At 41.3% G+C, this 15,586-nt stretch overlaps 1 protein-coding gene across 2 annotated transcripts in view; it reads right to left on the bottom strand.

Moving 5' to 3' along the window:
- Cfap54 (cilia and flagella associated protein 54) overlaps positions 1-15,586 on the bottom strand; it is a 270,869-nt gene that overhangs the window by 159,173 nt on the left and 96,110 nt on the right. For both annotated transcript variants that reach the window (XR_015736721.1, XM_087901949.1), the window contains exons 29-34: positions 12,970-13,059; positions 11,546-11,672; positions 7,161-7,275; positions 6,453-6,553; positions 1,966-2,196; positions 457-608 (exon numbers count right to left, since the gene is read on the bottom strand). Coding sequence is in view for 1 of the 2 variants with exons in the window: in XM_087901949.1 (XP_087758075.1) it covers positions 457-608; positions 1,966-2,196; positions 6,453-6,553; positions 7,161-7,275; positions 11,546-11,672; positions 12,970-13,059 (816 nt within the window). In the remaining variant the exon portion in view is untranslated. The remainder of the gene's footprint in view (positions 1-456; positions 609-1,965; positions 2,197-6,452; positions 6,554-7,160; positions 7,276-11,545; positions 11,673-12,969; positions 13,060-15,586) is intronic.

Genomic DNA, 15,586 nt, shown 5'->3' with positions numbered 1-15,586 from the left:
TTGCCTTGAAGTGAACTTTCACAGAAGGTACAAATGGGAGCCTGTAAGGCAATAGTAGACTATCTCAAGTACAAAATCTGCTCCCAAGACTGTATTTGTACCTGTCAATATCAGGCCACTGACAGAACCTATTTGAAAAGTGACTTTCACTAAGACATCATACCTGCTAGCAAGTCTTCCCCTAGCTTGAGCAGCCAGAGTCTGCCAATACTTAGCAAAAGAGAATTATATTTGCCGAGTGTTCAAAATGATTTACGTGGAACATTAAATCCTTACTTGTTAAAGTCACGAAAAGTGATTACCAAAACTCACCAACATGACTAAACTGCTGGGCTTTTGAAAATGGCATGTATATCTCTCTTTCAACAAGCACACACACATACACGTGAGATATTCTATGTTTGTGTTAGTAAATAAAAACTTAGAGGCAATTAATATAGTGGTCAACAAACACACCTTCTTTAGCTGTGGGCTGGTTGGGCTTCTTTCTCTTAGTGGCCATCAGGACATCGAGCATTGCTTTGTAGCTGTCTACAGTCAGCTTTGCTTTTGGTAACATTACTCCAGAATGGTACAGTGAGAAGAGATTAGGGTCACATGATCGGAAACTGAAAAGGGAACCAAAAATAAGTTGTATCTCTATATAAATAATATACATAATATATAAATATATGCAATATAGTATATAAATTAATAATATATAATATAGATCAGATGAAACAACAACATAACCAGCTAACCAAAACGGAACTCTCTTAAATACAGCCAGTTTTTATTTTTAAACCATTTGTAGTTGTGATTTTAGACCATAAATTCTCTTGGCAGGTAATCAGCCCCAGCACCTTACCACACACTGCTGAGATTATATATGTAACTCTACTGTTTGGCGCTGTACCCTTCCCTAGAAGGATTCTTGAAGATGAGAATAAGGTCTCTCTACTTGCTTTGAGTTCAACAGCAATAATTTATGTCGGGCTGGAGCACCGGCTCTGTGGTAGATTAGTTGCCTAATAAGTGTAAGGCCCTGGCTTTAATAGTTACGAGTGCAATAAATAAAGACTACTAAAATAATAAAATCACACAGTTTAAGTACAATTCAGTGAAGATACCTCCTGCTTAGAATATGTCCATAACCATGTTTCTTTTCTCCCCTTTTTGTCTAGAATAAAAGGCTATAATTAATATAAGAAAACTATATACAATAAGTACAATGACTATTTACAGGCAATAAATACATCAACACTGTCTAGCACAATAAATACAAATATAAATCTTACAAATATAAATACCCACTAATGATTGGAATAAAATCAAAGCTGGCAGGAGCAAATTCGCCCTAGCCTAACTTTGACCACTGACTGCTTTCTTGTGCTGCCATCAGGCAAAGTGGGTGACATGTGACAAGGAAACTTGAAGAAGCCGTCTCGGTACACAGAGGGTACCAAGGAACCCTGTCTCTTCACTGCCATGGCCATGCTACTAAGCCGACGATTGCTTCTTTGACCCTGGGCTCACTCTGCGGCCTAGGCTATTGCCATCCTCCCACCCCGGCCCCAGTACTATAACTGTAGCCGTCGTGTCCAGCTGGCTGACCACTTGAATGCAGCGATTCTGCGAAATCTTATCACTTTAAAAAAAGAAACGGAATTATGATCTCTGTTTTTGCAGGCTTCAGATAGACCTCTGAATGAAAGCAATAGTGACAGGATGCCTGCTAATGTCAACAGTTGTTATGGAGGTACCCTTGCACTAGAAGCTATACGGTAAACATATTCGAAAAGTTGGCAAATTAGCACCACGTGAGACATGACTTAGCATTTGTTTGGCAAAGAAACCATCATAACAAAATGGAAAAAAACAGTGCACCATCCTGGAAACATTGCTACATTGAGGCCTCAAGCATTCAAGTGCATAGTTCCTGTTCATGGCATGAACGGAGTATGACTTTCCAGTGTCCTTCCATACCTGACAATAGAATGCGAAGTGCTGAACCTCATCTTCGTGCGCTCCGTCAGCTTCAGTAAAAACAAGTGGAAGTGTGCGCTAGCCAGGTACAGGTTTATCTGTGCTCTCCAGGGGAGCTCTTCAAGAAGGATTTGGTGAAACCGCTTTCTTTTAACATAATTTAATATTATGGGATTCAAGTTATCTGTCAGGCTTCGGTATGCCATTTTTTTAACATCCGTTCTCTTATTTCTGCCAAGGGAAAAAGATGTTTTGAAGTTATACAGAAATAATTAAATTCTTTAAAATAAACATTAAATAAAGAAAAATGATTCCAGCTGGGCGGTGGTGACACACACATTTAATCCTAGCACTTGGGCAGCAGAGACAGGCACTCTCCGAGATCAAGGCCAGCCTGGCCAACAGAGAAAGTTACAGTACAGACAAGGCTACACAGAGAAACCCTGTCTCAAAAAGCTAAAAGATAAAATAAAATAAAAATAAAAATAAAAGAAAGAAGAAAGGGAGGAGAGGGAAGAGGAAGAGGAAGGATCCCAATTTGGACAGAATATACCATGAGGTCCAAAATATACCATGATTACCCTTATGCAAATGTTTGGCTCATTTACCATTTCCTCAGTTCTCAAAACGTAAAATAGCATGGAAGAAAGGCTGCAAGGAGAAGCACAGGGGACAGGGACGCTACTTAATTGCCTTCAAGAGTCTCCTACATTTCAGTTCAAACAAGGGCTTTGCTTTTCCATAATCAAAAGGCCATTGGGATTACACAAGCTATGCAGTGTTCATGTTGATCAGTTTTTTCAATATAAACAACAGCTTCATTTCTCTATATCAGTCCTTAAGGGGGAAAAATGGAGCAAGATTTTGCCTAACATTAGTTAGATTCTACAGGAAATAAAATTTCAATCAAATGTAGAAGAAAAAACTTCAAAAATAAACACACTCAATCCACTAAGAGGGGAAAACAGTCAACCTGTATTTAATAGTTCATAATTGAGCCTGATTTTGATTTCAGAGAATGGATCTCACTATGTAGCCCAAGCTAGCTTTGACCTCTCCATCCTCCTGCCTCCACCTTCAAAGCATTATAATGGTTCAAGTTTTTTAATTTGTTTGTTTTTGTTGTATGTACATTGGTGTTTTGTTGGGGGTTTCAGGCCCCCTGGAACTAGAATAACAAACAGACCGGGTCTCTGGAAGAGCAGTCGGCCCTCTTAACCACTGAGCCTTCTCTCCAGCCTGACAGTTCAAATTTTTAAAAGATAGCAAACATTTAATCTTTTCAAAAATAATTCCTACAGATCACCTGGTAAACTGTTTGCTATGCAGTCACGAAGACGAGTCTGGATTCCCAGAATCCACACTGAAAGGTGGATGTGGTGGCACACAGCTGTAATTCCAACATGAGAGGTGGTCACAAGACGGTCTCTCGTGTTCGGCAGCCAACCAGTCTAGCCAATCAGCAAGCTCCAAACCCAGTGAGACCGTGACTCAAAAACTGAGGTAAAGAGCAACTGAGGAAAACACTCAATGTCAACCTCTGACCCTCGAATGGAGGATCAGGACAAAATACCTCATGTACACACACCCAAAAAAACTATCAGAGTAGTTTAACTACATTTATAACTAGTTGTTAGTGGGCATCACCTTGTTTCTTCAAAACGGTCTATTTTGTGAAGCATATAATAACACTGTCCCATTGGACAACACCATTCTTTGTGACATACATTTAAAAAGTTAACAAATACACACACACATACACACACACATACACACACTAGATGATAGACAGACAGGCAGACAGACAAACAGAGACAGACAGACAGACAGACAGAGATCAGGTCCAACCAGGTCAGGTCAAATTATCCTGCCCTATAAAAGCCCCTCTCACTAGGACCAGCAGCGTCGCCATCACCTGTGAATCTGTTAGAAATTACAGTTTTCTGTCTGCACCTGCTTTAGATGCCTGGGGCCAGCCAGACCCAACCATCTCTGTTCATCAAGGCCTCCAGGCTATCCTGTTTCAAGCTGCAGTGCTGAGAACGGAGAGCCTGTGCTCTCTAAGAAATGTTCTGAATCTAAATCAGTGTGCACACATACACACACACACACACACACACACATAATAGGGAAAGGGGGGAAAACAGAGGGAGGAAGGCAAATATTAGAATTAGCATGTATCTGCAGAATAAAGGAGGAACAAATGCATTTTTTAAAATAGAACAATGGGTTTCCTTTCTGCATTTTTATACATCCTTGGTATTGGTTGCCATCTCATACCTGCCTCTTTCCCCACTCTCCCTGTCCCCCCCCCCACTGCTGTACCCTTCAACCCCCAGTAATTCCCTTTTCTACTTTATATTATATGTGCCCAACACCCTCCCCACCCTCTTCCTATAAGCCCCCCTTTTTCCTCTCTTGGACACCTTTCTACTGTCATGACCTCTACCTATATTTCCCTCTGATACATACTCTTGACATTATTGTTCAGTTCTGAATATATGAAATTTGGCTAACAAAAGTCCTTTAATTCAAGGCTTCTGGGCTTTCCATTATTGTAATAGGTTAGTTTTTCTACCAAAACCATGAATCTTTTAAATGATTATTCTAAAAATTTAAAGTGTTGTTGTCAAAACAAAATGAATCTTGTACTTATGTAGGGAGGCCAGTTCTCCTCGAGAGGCTAAGAAGAGCCTCCAGGACCTCCACTAGAAGACAAAAGAGTCCAGGGGTGAGCAGGACAGGGCACATTCTTTAGTGCAGACAAGCCAGTCCACAATTGCACGAAGTAGAGAGAGCAACTTAATATTGAATTGTACCCTAACAACAAGACCTATCACCATGGTGGTGATGGCCATATATGTCCTACAGATTGCACAGAACTAAACATATATATATATATATATACTGAGGGAGACGTGTATGGATTCACATAAAGTTGCTATACTCTGAGTAAGCCATTGGATTGTTTGTGATACTGTAAAGAGTCACAGAGTCCCTTGGAAACTAAGTAAAGAGCTTCTTGGGTCTGTCTCTCAAAAAATGCATACAAATCTTCAATTATCTGAAAAAGAAGTATCTTAACATACATGTTACAAGAATGTCCATATCACAGGATTTTCGGGATTATACTTGAGTTCTTAGCCTGTCAGTAATGAGAAAAGGAAACAAGGGGCTTGAAGATTAGAGAAGAATGATTCAGACCTTGGGGCCATCCACACGGACAGACTTGGGCCCAGGAGTAAAGGATCATGCTATGCAGACAATCTACATACCAGGATTCTAGTATATCTCTATTCAAATAATAGAAGAATTTAGAAAGTAATTTTAAAATCCATACAAAAGCCTTATATAGCTAAGAAAAGGCAGGCAGCATATCTGGGGAAAAACCACCCAATGTACCAAAAAACATCACAAGATCTTAAGATGTAGTCTGTCTTCTACAAGAAAGACGTGGTGTTGCAAAGAAACCAAACCAAACTTCCCAAGCTGGCATATATATTCAGTTCTCCTTTCAAATCCACAGTAGAATTCCTCCCGTTACACAGCAAGCTATGTGAACTATTTCGGAGAAGATTATTCTAGGCCTGAGTGAAGGAAAACAACGTGCTGCAGGGGCGGTTTCTATCAGACAGTAAGTTTCCTTCGGAGCCAGAGTAATTGCAATAGTAGGTTACTGATTCAGAAAGCAGGTAAACAGACTCACGGGACAGAGAAGAGGTCCCAAAACTAAGTCCCTCCCTGAATAGTCAGTAAATAACAAAGGCGTCGGTGACAAGAGAATCTACTGTTAGAGAACAGATGATCCGATCAACGGCACCATCTCAGAGACTACCATTTAGGGGGAGAGATGGCTCATCATTTGAGAGCACTGGCTGATCCTCCAGAGGACCCGGGTTCAGTTCCCAGCACCTCCCCCATGGAACTCGGCAGCTGTGACCCCAGATTCAGGGTCCCCTCTCCCAACCTTCATGAGCACTGCACACACGGTGCACACACATGTGAGGGCAAAACACTCATACGCATGAAATAAAAATAAATATCTTTTTAAACTTTTGTCCATCGGTAACTTGCTCTTGACTCCTGGCGGCCACTGGTGGCTCTGTAGCCAACACTCATACCATAGCCTTTTCACAGCTGTCTCTGATTTGTGTTGGTTACTGCACTTCTAACATTAGCACGCAAGCGCCTTGAAAACATTGATGTTTTCCCGCGGTTGCTCCTTGACATGTTCAGACATTTATATAATGAACTTCAGCCATTTGGCCCTCCATCACCTCTCTCGTCTCCCTCCCCCTCCCACTAGAGTCATTTCCTTCAACCCCCCCCCCCACACACACACACACACTTTCATGTCTTCTTTGTGAGTGCAAACCACTGGGTTTGATTATTGCGCCATATCGGGTTTCCCCGTATATCCCCGATACCCAAATCAGCGCCCCGCAGGGAGTAAACATCCCAGAGCAGTGTGGACAATTCATCAATACCTCTCATGCTCCGACAGTTCAAAAATGGAGGGATTCTTGACAAAGAAATCTTTGAGAGTTTCCTTTCTCTTCTTTTTTCTGCGTTGTAGCCCATCTATACTCTTCATGGAAAAGAGAACAGATATTACAAGTCAAAACCGGAACATAAAGGGATTATCTCCCCATAACGTGAGGCTTATCTTCAGACCCGAGACACACCGGCTTTCCTACGTCCTTTAATGAAAATCACTATCACGGGGCTGGAGAGTCGATTCAGCAGCAGAGGTCAGAGGTCACTTGCTGCTCTTTCAGAGGACCTGGGTTTGATTCCCAGCACCCATATGTTGGCTCACAATCATCTGTAACGCCAGTTCAGGGGATCTTAGGCCCTCATCTGGCCTCTGTGGGCACCGGTGCACACCTGGTACACAGATGTATATGCAGAGAAAATGCCCATACATGTAAAAGTAAATAAGTAGCTATAAAAAGTAAAAATGGATGCTTTAGACAAAAATATCTGATTATGAGAGCATCTATGATTATTTAAGAATTTATCATTTATTATAAAATTATGCCTACTGGTATTTCTTTCTCTTTCATATTCTAACAAAATATAATCAACAATCTCTATATATATTATCTTCATCAATTTTATCAATATGTTAATAATATATTTATTAATCTTCATTGATTTTATTAATTATTAAAACACATTTTTTAAAAACTTACTCTTCCAATCTCGATGACTATGGCTTTAAACTTCTTGGGAGACTTGGGTGTCTTCTTACAAAAGACGTTGTCCTTGCATTTTAACCTTTTTACTCCAATGAGGGACTCGTTTCTCCTAATCCACACACAAAAAGAAAAGGTCAAAATTAGGCAAAAACTGGAGGTGGCAACAATCCCAGAGTCCTAAATTTCTAATTAACACTGTCCCTGAAACTGTGAGAAAGGAGGGTGCTCAGACAACCCGCTCCATGCTTCAATCGGGTGAGGATCCCTGGACATGAAGGGCAGCTGGCCCCTTAACAGTACAATGTCATTCACATTGATAACTTGTGACAAGGGCGAGTGTCCACAGGGGAAAAAGAAGAGTCGAAAGTAGGGTGTAGGTGGACGGGATTGGACTGAAAATGATCTATAGCTACTTCCCTCAGCTATCAAGACAAAAGCCACATCTCAGTGGCTCCAGACAAACTGTCTTGCCTCAGACCGACTTCATTCTTTTTAGTTCCATCCTGCATGAACTCCCAACCACCACTGTCATTTGCTAAACGTTTTCCCCCCTTCCCCTCAGGAGCACTCAGCCTAATTTTTCCATCAAGGCTCCCGGCGGATCTGGTCTCCAGACACCGTTCTCTCAGGATCTTGTGTCTGACATTTGTCAGTAGTTTTCCTGAAATGTATGCATTTTCTAGAATTTCTAATCCTTGCTGCACAAAATCCTGTTCTAACATGATGAATAGGAACCAAAATCTTGAATGAAATGCAAAGCTACAAGGTAAATACAATGACTGAATGAGCCTTGATAGCTAGTTCCTGCCTGGGCTGGAAAACACTGTATGATCAAAACGTACTTTGTTTCTAATAATGGTTGGCATCATACTACAGTTTGCAAACTACAAACTACAATTTATATCTGTGTGTGTGTGTGTGTGTGTGTGTGTGTGTGTGTGTGTGTGCATGTGTGTCTGAATGAACAGTTATGCAGACGCGGTGGTCAGCGAGTGACATGTGATACTCCAATCTGATCTTTCCGACTCCCCACTACTCCCTTGTGACAGCATTTCTCTCTGAACCTAGGGATGGCTATTTTTGACTAATGCTGGCTGTCAGAAAGTCCCAGCAATTATGTCCCCACCACCCATGGTACTAGAGCTGCATCTGTGCTTGGTCACTCACGTGGATGCTAGAAATGCTCTCATGCGTCTCTATCCAGAAAGTATTCACATCCACCGAGTAATCCCCGACCCCTCGCTTCTGTGAAAATGATCCTGGACCCTCTGATTGAATGGGCTCCCACGCAGCTGTAGAAATTCTGAGAATACCCCCGGTTAATTAGGCAGATATTTCATCTAGCCAAGCTGGTGTTTGGACCAGCGACTGCTGGGAACATGGGGACTCCTTCACTTCCAAGCTGCACCCTGAAACTGGTATTTCTCCTCTCACAGTGCCAAACGGTTAAGGTGGAGGTGGCCGTGTTATTGTAAGAAGAGGTGGGAGGGAGAGGAGGTCAAAGATGAGCGCTCTCCATCATCCTCCATCATCATCTGTGCACAGCACGACCCTCATCCATCACACATATGGAATTCCTCCACTTCTGCAGCCCCTGCAGCTCTGTGCAGCTCTGAGGGCTTCCTATATGGTTACGATGTGTTTGGGTAAATCATAGTCTCAAATTGATATGTCCTCAACATTAATATTCATTTTGTGACTTCTACATTCTTTTGTTTACTTTTATTAATATCTGTCTCCAACAAGGAAGTCCCAATGGTTCTCTATTATTTCACAAGCAGGACTCTTTGATCTTTACTGGACAGTCTGATCTTTTTTCATTGTTATTTTTCAAATACCATTCATGATTCTAGACCATCCTACAATTTACCTGAAGGAATTCATATTGAAATTATAATAAACCAACAAAGCAATTTTAAGATACTAGAAACCTTTACAAAAGTGTGTCTAATTAGAAAGTGAGGTACCGACTTTTAATTTTACATATAATATGTAAAATGCATATGTGTGTCTTATATAAAATTATGCTTGGTCTCCTCTTCATATTAGTCAAGACTCCCACATAATCTCTAGTTGATTTGGTCATGTACTCTGTAAAAACTGGATTTTTCATTAAACTTTCAAGTTCATACAGGAAAGTTATTGATTTTGAATCTAACCTACGAATTTCAACGGTTTTTTTTTTGCTAATTATCTTTAGATTAAGCTAAAAGAAACAATTACTTGCCAGTGTCTCCATTTTTAGAGTATTTCACTGTGGAATCCACTTAACAAACATTTTTAATTCTCCGTGTTGTGGTGAGCATAAAAACTCTACTTCCAATTTCTTAATATAATGGCAAGAACTTTCAGAACAATGCTAATTGTCAGAAGATAAAATAGGTTTCCTAGTTTGGGGCTTAATTTAATAGAAAATCATCTGATTTTCATTTTACAAGAAGAATCATTGAATTTACCACATAAGTTTTAGACAACACTTAATGGATCCTTTAACTATCAATGATAATTACATTTTCCTATCTCCTACTCCATCTGCATGGAGAATAAAATCTTTATTTTAAGGCTGAGCTCACATACTAGCATTTACCTTGGACTTCTGCCTTTATATATTGCTCAGTACACTTGGGCTGTACTTTTTCTATTTGTTTACTCCCTGAACTGGGCTTGCTGGGAAGCTTCATCACTATGTGGGGAATAGCTGTACGCTAAAGGAAAAGTGTTCATCCCACTTTAAAATATAAAACAACTGCCCTGGACAAATCTCAGCTAGCCAAATGCTGCTGCCACTTTTCTCAGTTGTACACATTTTTCCAGATAACCATGGATTTCAGCTAGATTTTAAAGTATATTTTCTTTTCCCATGACCCGTGTTTCTTCTTTTATTATTATGCCTCGTGGAACTTTTTAAAATTTTCTTCATATTCCTAAAAAATGATCCTTTGTGGCGACTGAACTGACTTAAAGCCAACTTGTAATTGATTCATTTCTGCTTTTATTTTTTTCTTATGTCTTTCTTCAATTCACTTTTTTTAATTTCTTGACTGTAATGAGAACTCCCCTCAGCTCATCTTTCCTTCTCAGCAGCAGAAGATTCTAAGGTTAAGGACGAGTCCTCAGCTGCTGCTCTGGTTGCCTTTGATAGGCTGGGTTCTTGTTATCATTAGCTTCCTAGAAGCTTTCATTCTTCTTGATTTAAAGAGATATCTCGATTCTCTACAGGTTGGAAATATAAATTTATCCTATTAATTATGTACGTATGTCTGTATCTTTCCTCTTTAGGTCTGTCCTTATCCACCCCAACTTGGTGAAGACATCCAAAATCATGTCCTTGACCTGAGTTTACACAACTCGCACTAAGTCCGCTGCACTGCTCAGTCTTCAGGCTCAGGTATTTGTGATGCCGCTATGATGGCGCTCATGACTCGCTTCACCTGTTTACCTTCTAGAAGGGCTACTGTCATCATCATTACCATCCTCATCATCATCACCATCATCATCACCATCATCATCATCGTCATCATCATTTATTATTGACTTTCATGGTCCTCGCAACTTGCCCAAACACTGAAAACAACTTCTACTTTTCACAAGTCTTGCCTGGTTTTTAACTGAATACAGCTTTATAATTCTGACCACTTTTCTGATTACCACAGCTGCTTATACTCAACAGACTCACAGTCTCCTCCATCTTTTCAAAATATTATACTCAGATATCCCATGTTCTGGCTTTCATAAATGAGGTGCCTATTTTAGAAAGAACGCTTCTGTGTGGGGTCTCTCCTCTTTTGGTGCCATTTTTAAAATAGACCTCATGTTCCTTGCTGTTATTTTTACTCAGATGGAACAGATAGGTTTATACTCCATGATGACAGACGAGGGGTCTGAATACACAGTGGATGTATCTGGCATTGCTTATAACTGGCAGAGGACATTATAATTTTCTTTCAGAGTAAAGACAATCTTTCCACCTTAGGAAATAGAGGGGCAGATTCAAGCCCTTTTACTCCTAAGAACTTCACAATGAAACCCCCGAGGAATGGCTCTGCTCATTACTCAGAATCATGAACACACAACGCATGGGCAGAGCAACTGCAAAGCTGAATTCTAAACCTCCCACGAGAAGGCGCTCGCAGCCTATGGAGATGCTGTTACTCATACCGGCCAATGGAAATAGACTGTTCTGTTTGTGTTGGTGATGGGAACGTGCTCTGGTCTGGGTTCTTAGTTCAGTTACATCAGTGTTTTTACAGTTAGTCGATTAGTTACCCACTGAGACACAAACCTTCTCCGTCTATCAGCTCAGCTGCATTTACCCCACACTTTTTTCCATCTACCTTTGTAAAATTTGCTGACATCTGCAGAACTAGCATCACAAGTACCTTCTCAAGAAGTCAAACACTGGAGCCACTGTCTCCACCACGAGTTGAAACTTTTCATCGTTCATACATTTGAGCATAACTTGTGTAAAGAACTCAAGGAATCTCGGTCTTTGCTTAAATTTCATGACTAAGGAAACAAGAAGTTCATTGGAGAGTTACCAGTGTCCCCCGGCAATGGGTGCCAAAAGGTTCCTAGGGCTAACCATGTTTAGTCACAGCAGGCACACTGACTGATCTGCTTTCGAATTTCCACCATATTTATTTCATTTTTAATCAAAATATAATTACACCATTCCTCCCCTCCCTCTCCTATTTCCATGGAATGAAGGGGGCTCCATTCCCTATTAAAATCATGTTTTTTTTAATTATTGCTGTTCACAGACAGACAGACAGACACACACACACACACACACACACACACACCAATAATTTTATGTAAGTACAACCTAGTGAGTCTGTATAGTGTTGCTATATGTCTATGATTTTAGGACTATTTGGTATTGAAAAACCAACTACACTCACAGATGAATGCAGCTCTCACCACTTATCAAAGAGGCCTCCTTTGGCAGGAGAGGGAGATCATTATAGAGAGCCACAACTGGTCAAATCACAGAGGACAGCTAGCCATAGCACCCAACCCAAACTGATACGTCTATGTCAAAGCCCCTGTGCTAAAGGCTCAGAGAACATTGTGGAAAACAGGGTAGAAAGAATGTAAGAGCAAAAGACCGGGAAGTCTGCGGTGACACTGTATCTTTCAGATATGGCAGGGAAGTCACGCCCATTGAAATCGCAACACTACCTCAGTCTGCACAATGACAGCACCAATCAACACCCAAGAAGGGTGAGGGAAATCTCATGGGGCACAGGCCCCATCCTTAGATGGAGAACTACAGGCAGTTGATGGCTGCTACGAGGGGGAGGATTGCTGTTCTCCAGGGATGAGCCCCAGATTGGTCAGATTTCTTGCTGTAAGCACTGAAGGAGTGAGTACCTGTGGGATGAGCTGCTGCTTTATTTAATAGCCACTCGTATTTCACAACCGAATATTTGGTTTATTCTACAAAGATCTCAATATTAAGAGCAACTTAACTGAAACTGCTTGTGACGGATGGCTGTCGGAAGGAAGTGCCGGTCACATCTCATCCTGATCTGTGCCACCTGTCACTCAGAGCTAAACAGAAAACCCGCATCTCTTCAGAGCTCAATTCCTAAAGTGAGGACCGCATTTCCCAGGGCCCTTCTTTTTGTCGGTTGCATAATGGCACCTTTCACTTCAAAGCCACTTGGGGAGGCTCGTCCTTCCCAGACGTCAAGTCGCCTGTTTAGGTTTCTCAGAGGCTGCACTATTCCCAATGGGTGAAGACACCGCGCATACAACAGAAGCAGACTGCACATGACCACGGCCACTTTCCGCCACACACCTTCCTTCATGGAGCCTTTCACCGACCAGTTCAAAACCACAGGGTAAAGAAAGATCGGATCCTCTGCTCCGGAGAGTTCAGTGGAGGTTACTAGGGTAAAAAAAATATTAGTCAATTCCAGTTTCTATTTGGATCACAACAACCAAAACATACACATCTTTTGGAGAAAGTTTTTAAAAACAGAGGAAACACTCAACTAAATACTAAAGCAAGAGCTTTAAAATATCAAATATATCATATTTTGGAGTATGAGAGAAGATCAATTATCTACTTTCCTTCCCATTAAAATGTAAGGAAACCTCCAACAGATCTAGCAGGCATATTAAGCCCATCTGAAGGGACCATCATCGGCATAGGACACCAAGTTCTCGGCACAAAGGAGATTCATTTACCCCCAGAGGGACAAAGGGCAGGGAATAAGGGACAAAGACAGGAGACGGGGGATGAGGAAAAAGGAACAAGGAACAGGGGAGGGGGCAAGGTGTATTTGTCCCGAGGGACAAACAACTGCCTCTGGAGAGAGAGGAGACAGGAGTGGCCCAGAGGAAAATGTGGTTTATAAAGGTAAAGCAGGAAGCCCTGTAGGGTGAAGTGTTTAGTTTTGATTGGGCATGGTAATTAGAACAGCCAATGGAGACTTCACACTTTGGCAGCTAGACCCTGGTGGTTAGCCTCAGGAATGAGTCCGGCATAAGTGTCCCAAGAAGGGAATGGAACTTGGCGGTTGGCTTCGGGAATATAACCTAACAGTTTTTAGGAAGGCAGAGAATGGGTGGGAGCGATGGATAAGGCCTCACAGAGGCACGTATGCCATACGAGGGCCCCTTCACCATCCATGAAGTCCCTCTAAAAGTCACAACGTGCAGCACAGCCACCAGAGCCAGACTGCCTGTGCCAAGTTCTGTTTTCGTGGTGTTAAGACAAGGACTCATTGTGTAGCCCAGGCTGGCCTGAAGTCTGTGGTCCCACTGCCTCAGCCTCCTGAGTGCTGTGACTACAGGGTTGCACCAGCCTGTCTAGCTATGCTTTAAAGTCTAACCTTGACACTTTTGAACTATGAAATTTGGTGGGCAGGGATACTTAGAATCTCTGCCTCAGTTTTCTTGCCTTTAAAAGAGAGCAATTTCCTTATGTGGTTGTCATAAAGAATTTGTATGATTTTTTTATAATGTATTTAGAATAGTATCTCACACATAGGAGACACTTCACAAAAACATTTTTATTGTTACTGAACTTACTGTGTAGCTAATAATACATTTTATTTCTTAGTAAAAGTTTTGTTGATATGAGAATAAATAATTCACATTTTAGAACACTTTAAATTTTAAGAAATTATACTTTTATGCTTGTGATTAAATGATTACAGCTTTCCATAAACTAGGTTTACTATTTATAAGAACAACACAGCATCAGGCTCAATTTAAAACTTCAGCTCAATTCAAAACCTAAACACTACCACCAATAGGTTAGCTTCCGAGTCAGTTACCACGATACAACGGATGCTGTGTTCTGTTCCTATGAGCAGCGCCCAGGGATGCTATCCCACATCTTCAGGGCCTAGGACAGAGACAACCCTACTGTGCTGGATGGTCTCATGTCAGCTTGACACAAGGAGGGATTCTCAGTTGAGAACAAAGGTCCAGCTGTAAGGCAGTTTCCTTATTGAGTGACTGATGGAGGAGGATCCAGCCCACTGTGGTTAATGCCATCCTGGACTGGTAGTCCTAGGTTCTATACGAAAGCAGGTTAAGCCAGTAAACAGCACCCTTCCATGGCCTCTCCATCAGCTCCTGCCTCCAGGTTCCTTCCCTGTTTGAGATCTTGTCCTAACTTCCCCTGAGGTTGAACATTGTTATGGAATAATCCTCTTGTACACTGTAAAGATTTGCCATTCAAATTGGTTTAATAAGATGCTGATTGGCTAGTAGCCAGGCAGGAAGTATAGGTGGGGCAGCCAAACTAAGATGATGGGATGAAGAAGGGCAGAGTCGCCAGCTAGACACAGAAGGAGATGAACATGTCATGCTATCAAAGGTGCTGCCATGTGGCAGAGTGTAGATAAGGAATATGGGTTAACTTAAAGTGTAAGAGCTAGCTAGTAATAAGACTGAGCTATTGACCAAGCATTTATAAGTAATATTAAGCCTCTGAGTCAATTATCTGGGAAGTGGCCGCAGGGTATTTGGTAGAGTAGTATATTATTTGTGTTTTAATAAATAAAGCTGGCCTGAAGATCAGAGAGTAAAACAGCCACACTAGTCAGTCATACAGACCAGGCAGCTGTAGCACACACCTTTAATCCCAGCACTAGAGAGAAATATAAGGTGGGATGAGACAGGAACTTGCCTTTTTTCAGTCTGAAGATTTCATAGAGGTAACAGTTCTCTAGTGGCTGGCTGTTTTGTTTGTCTGATCTTCAGGTTGAACCCCAATATCTGTCTCTGGGCTTTAATTATTCATGCTACAATTTGGGAACAGTAGGACGGGAGAGGAACATCTGACTACAGAAGGTTGATATGGAAGTGTAAGCCCAATAATAATAAGCCTTTTCCTTCCCAATTTCTTTGATCATGGGGTTTTATCACAGTGACAATAACCCAAACTAAGATACCTCAAA

The sequence above is a fragment of the Myodes glareolus genome, chromosome 26, assembly GCF_982192425.1.
Source record: "Myodes glareolus chromosome 26, mMyoGla1.1, whole genome shotgun sequence".
NCBI classification, from domain to species: Eukaryota; Metazoa; Chordata; class Mammalia; order Rodentia; family Cricetidae; genus Myodes; species Myodes glareolus.
This window is presented reverse-complemented; position numbering and strand designations above follow the sequence as displayed.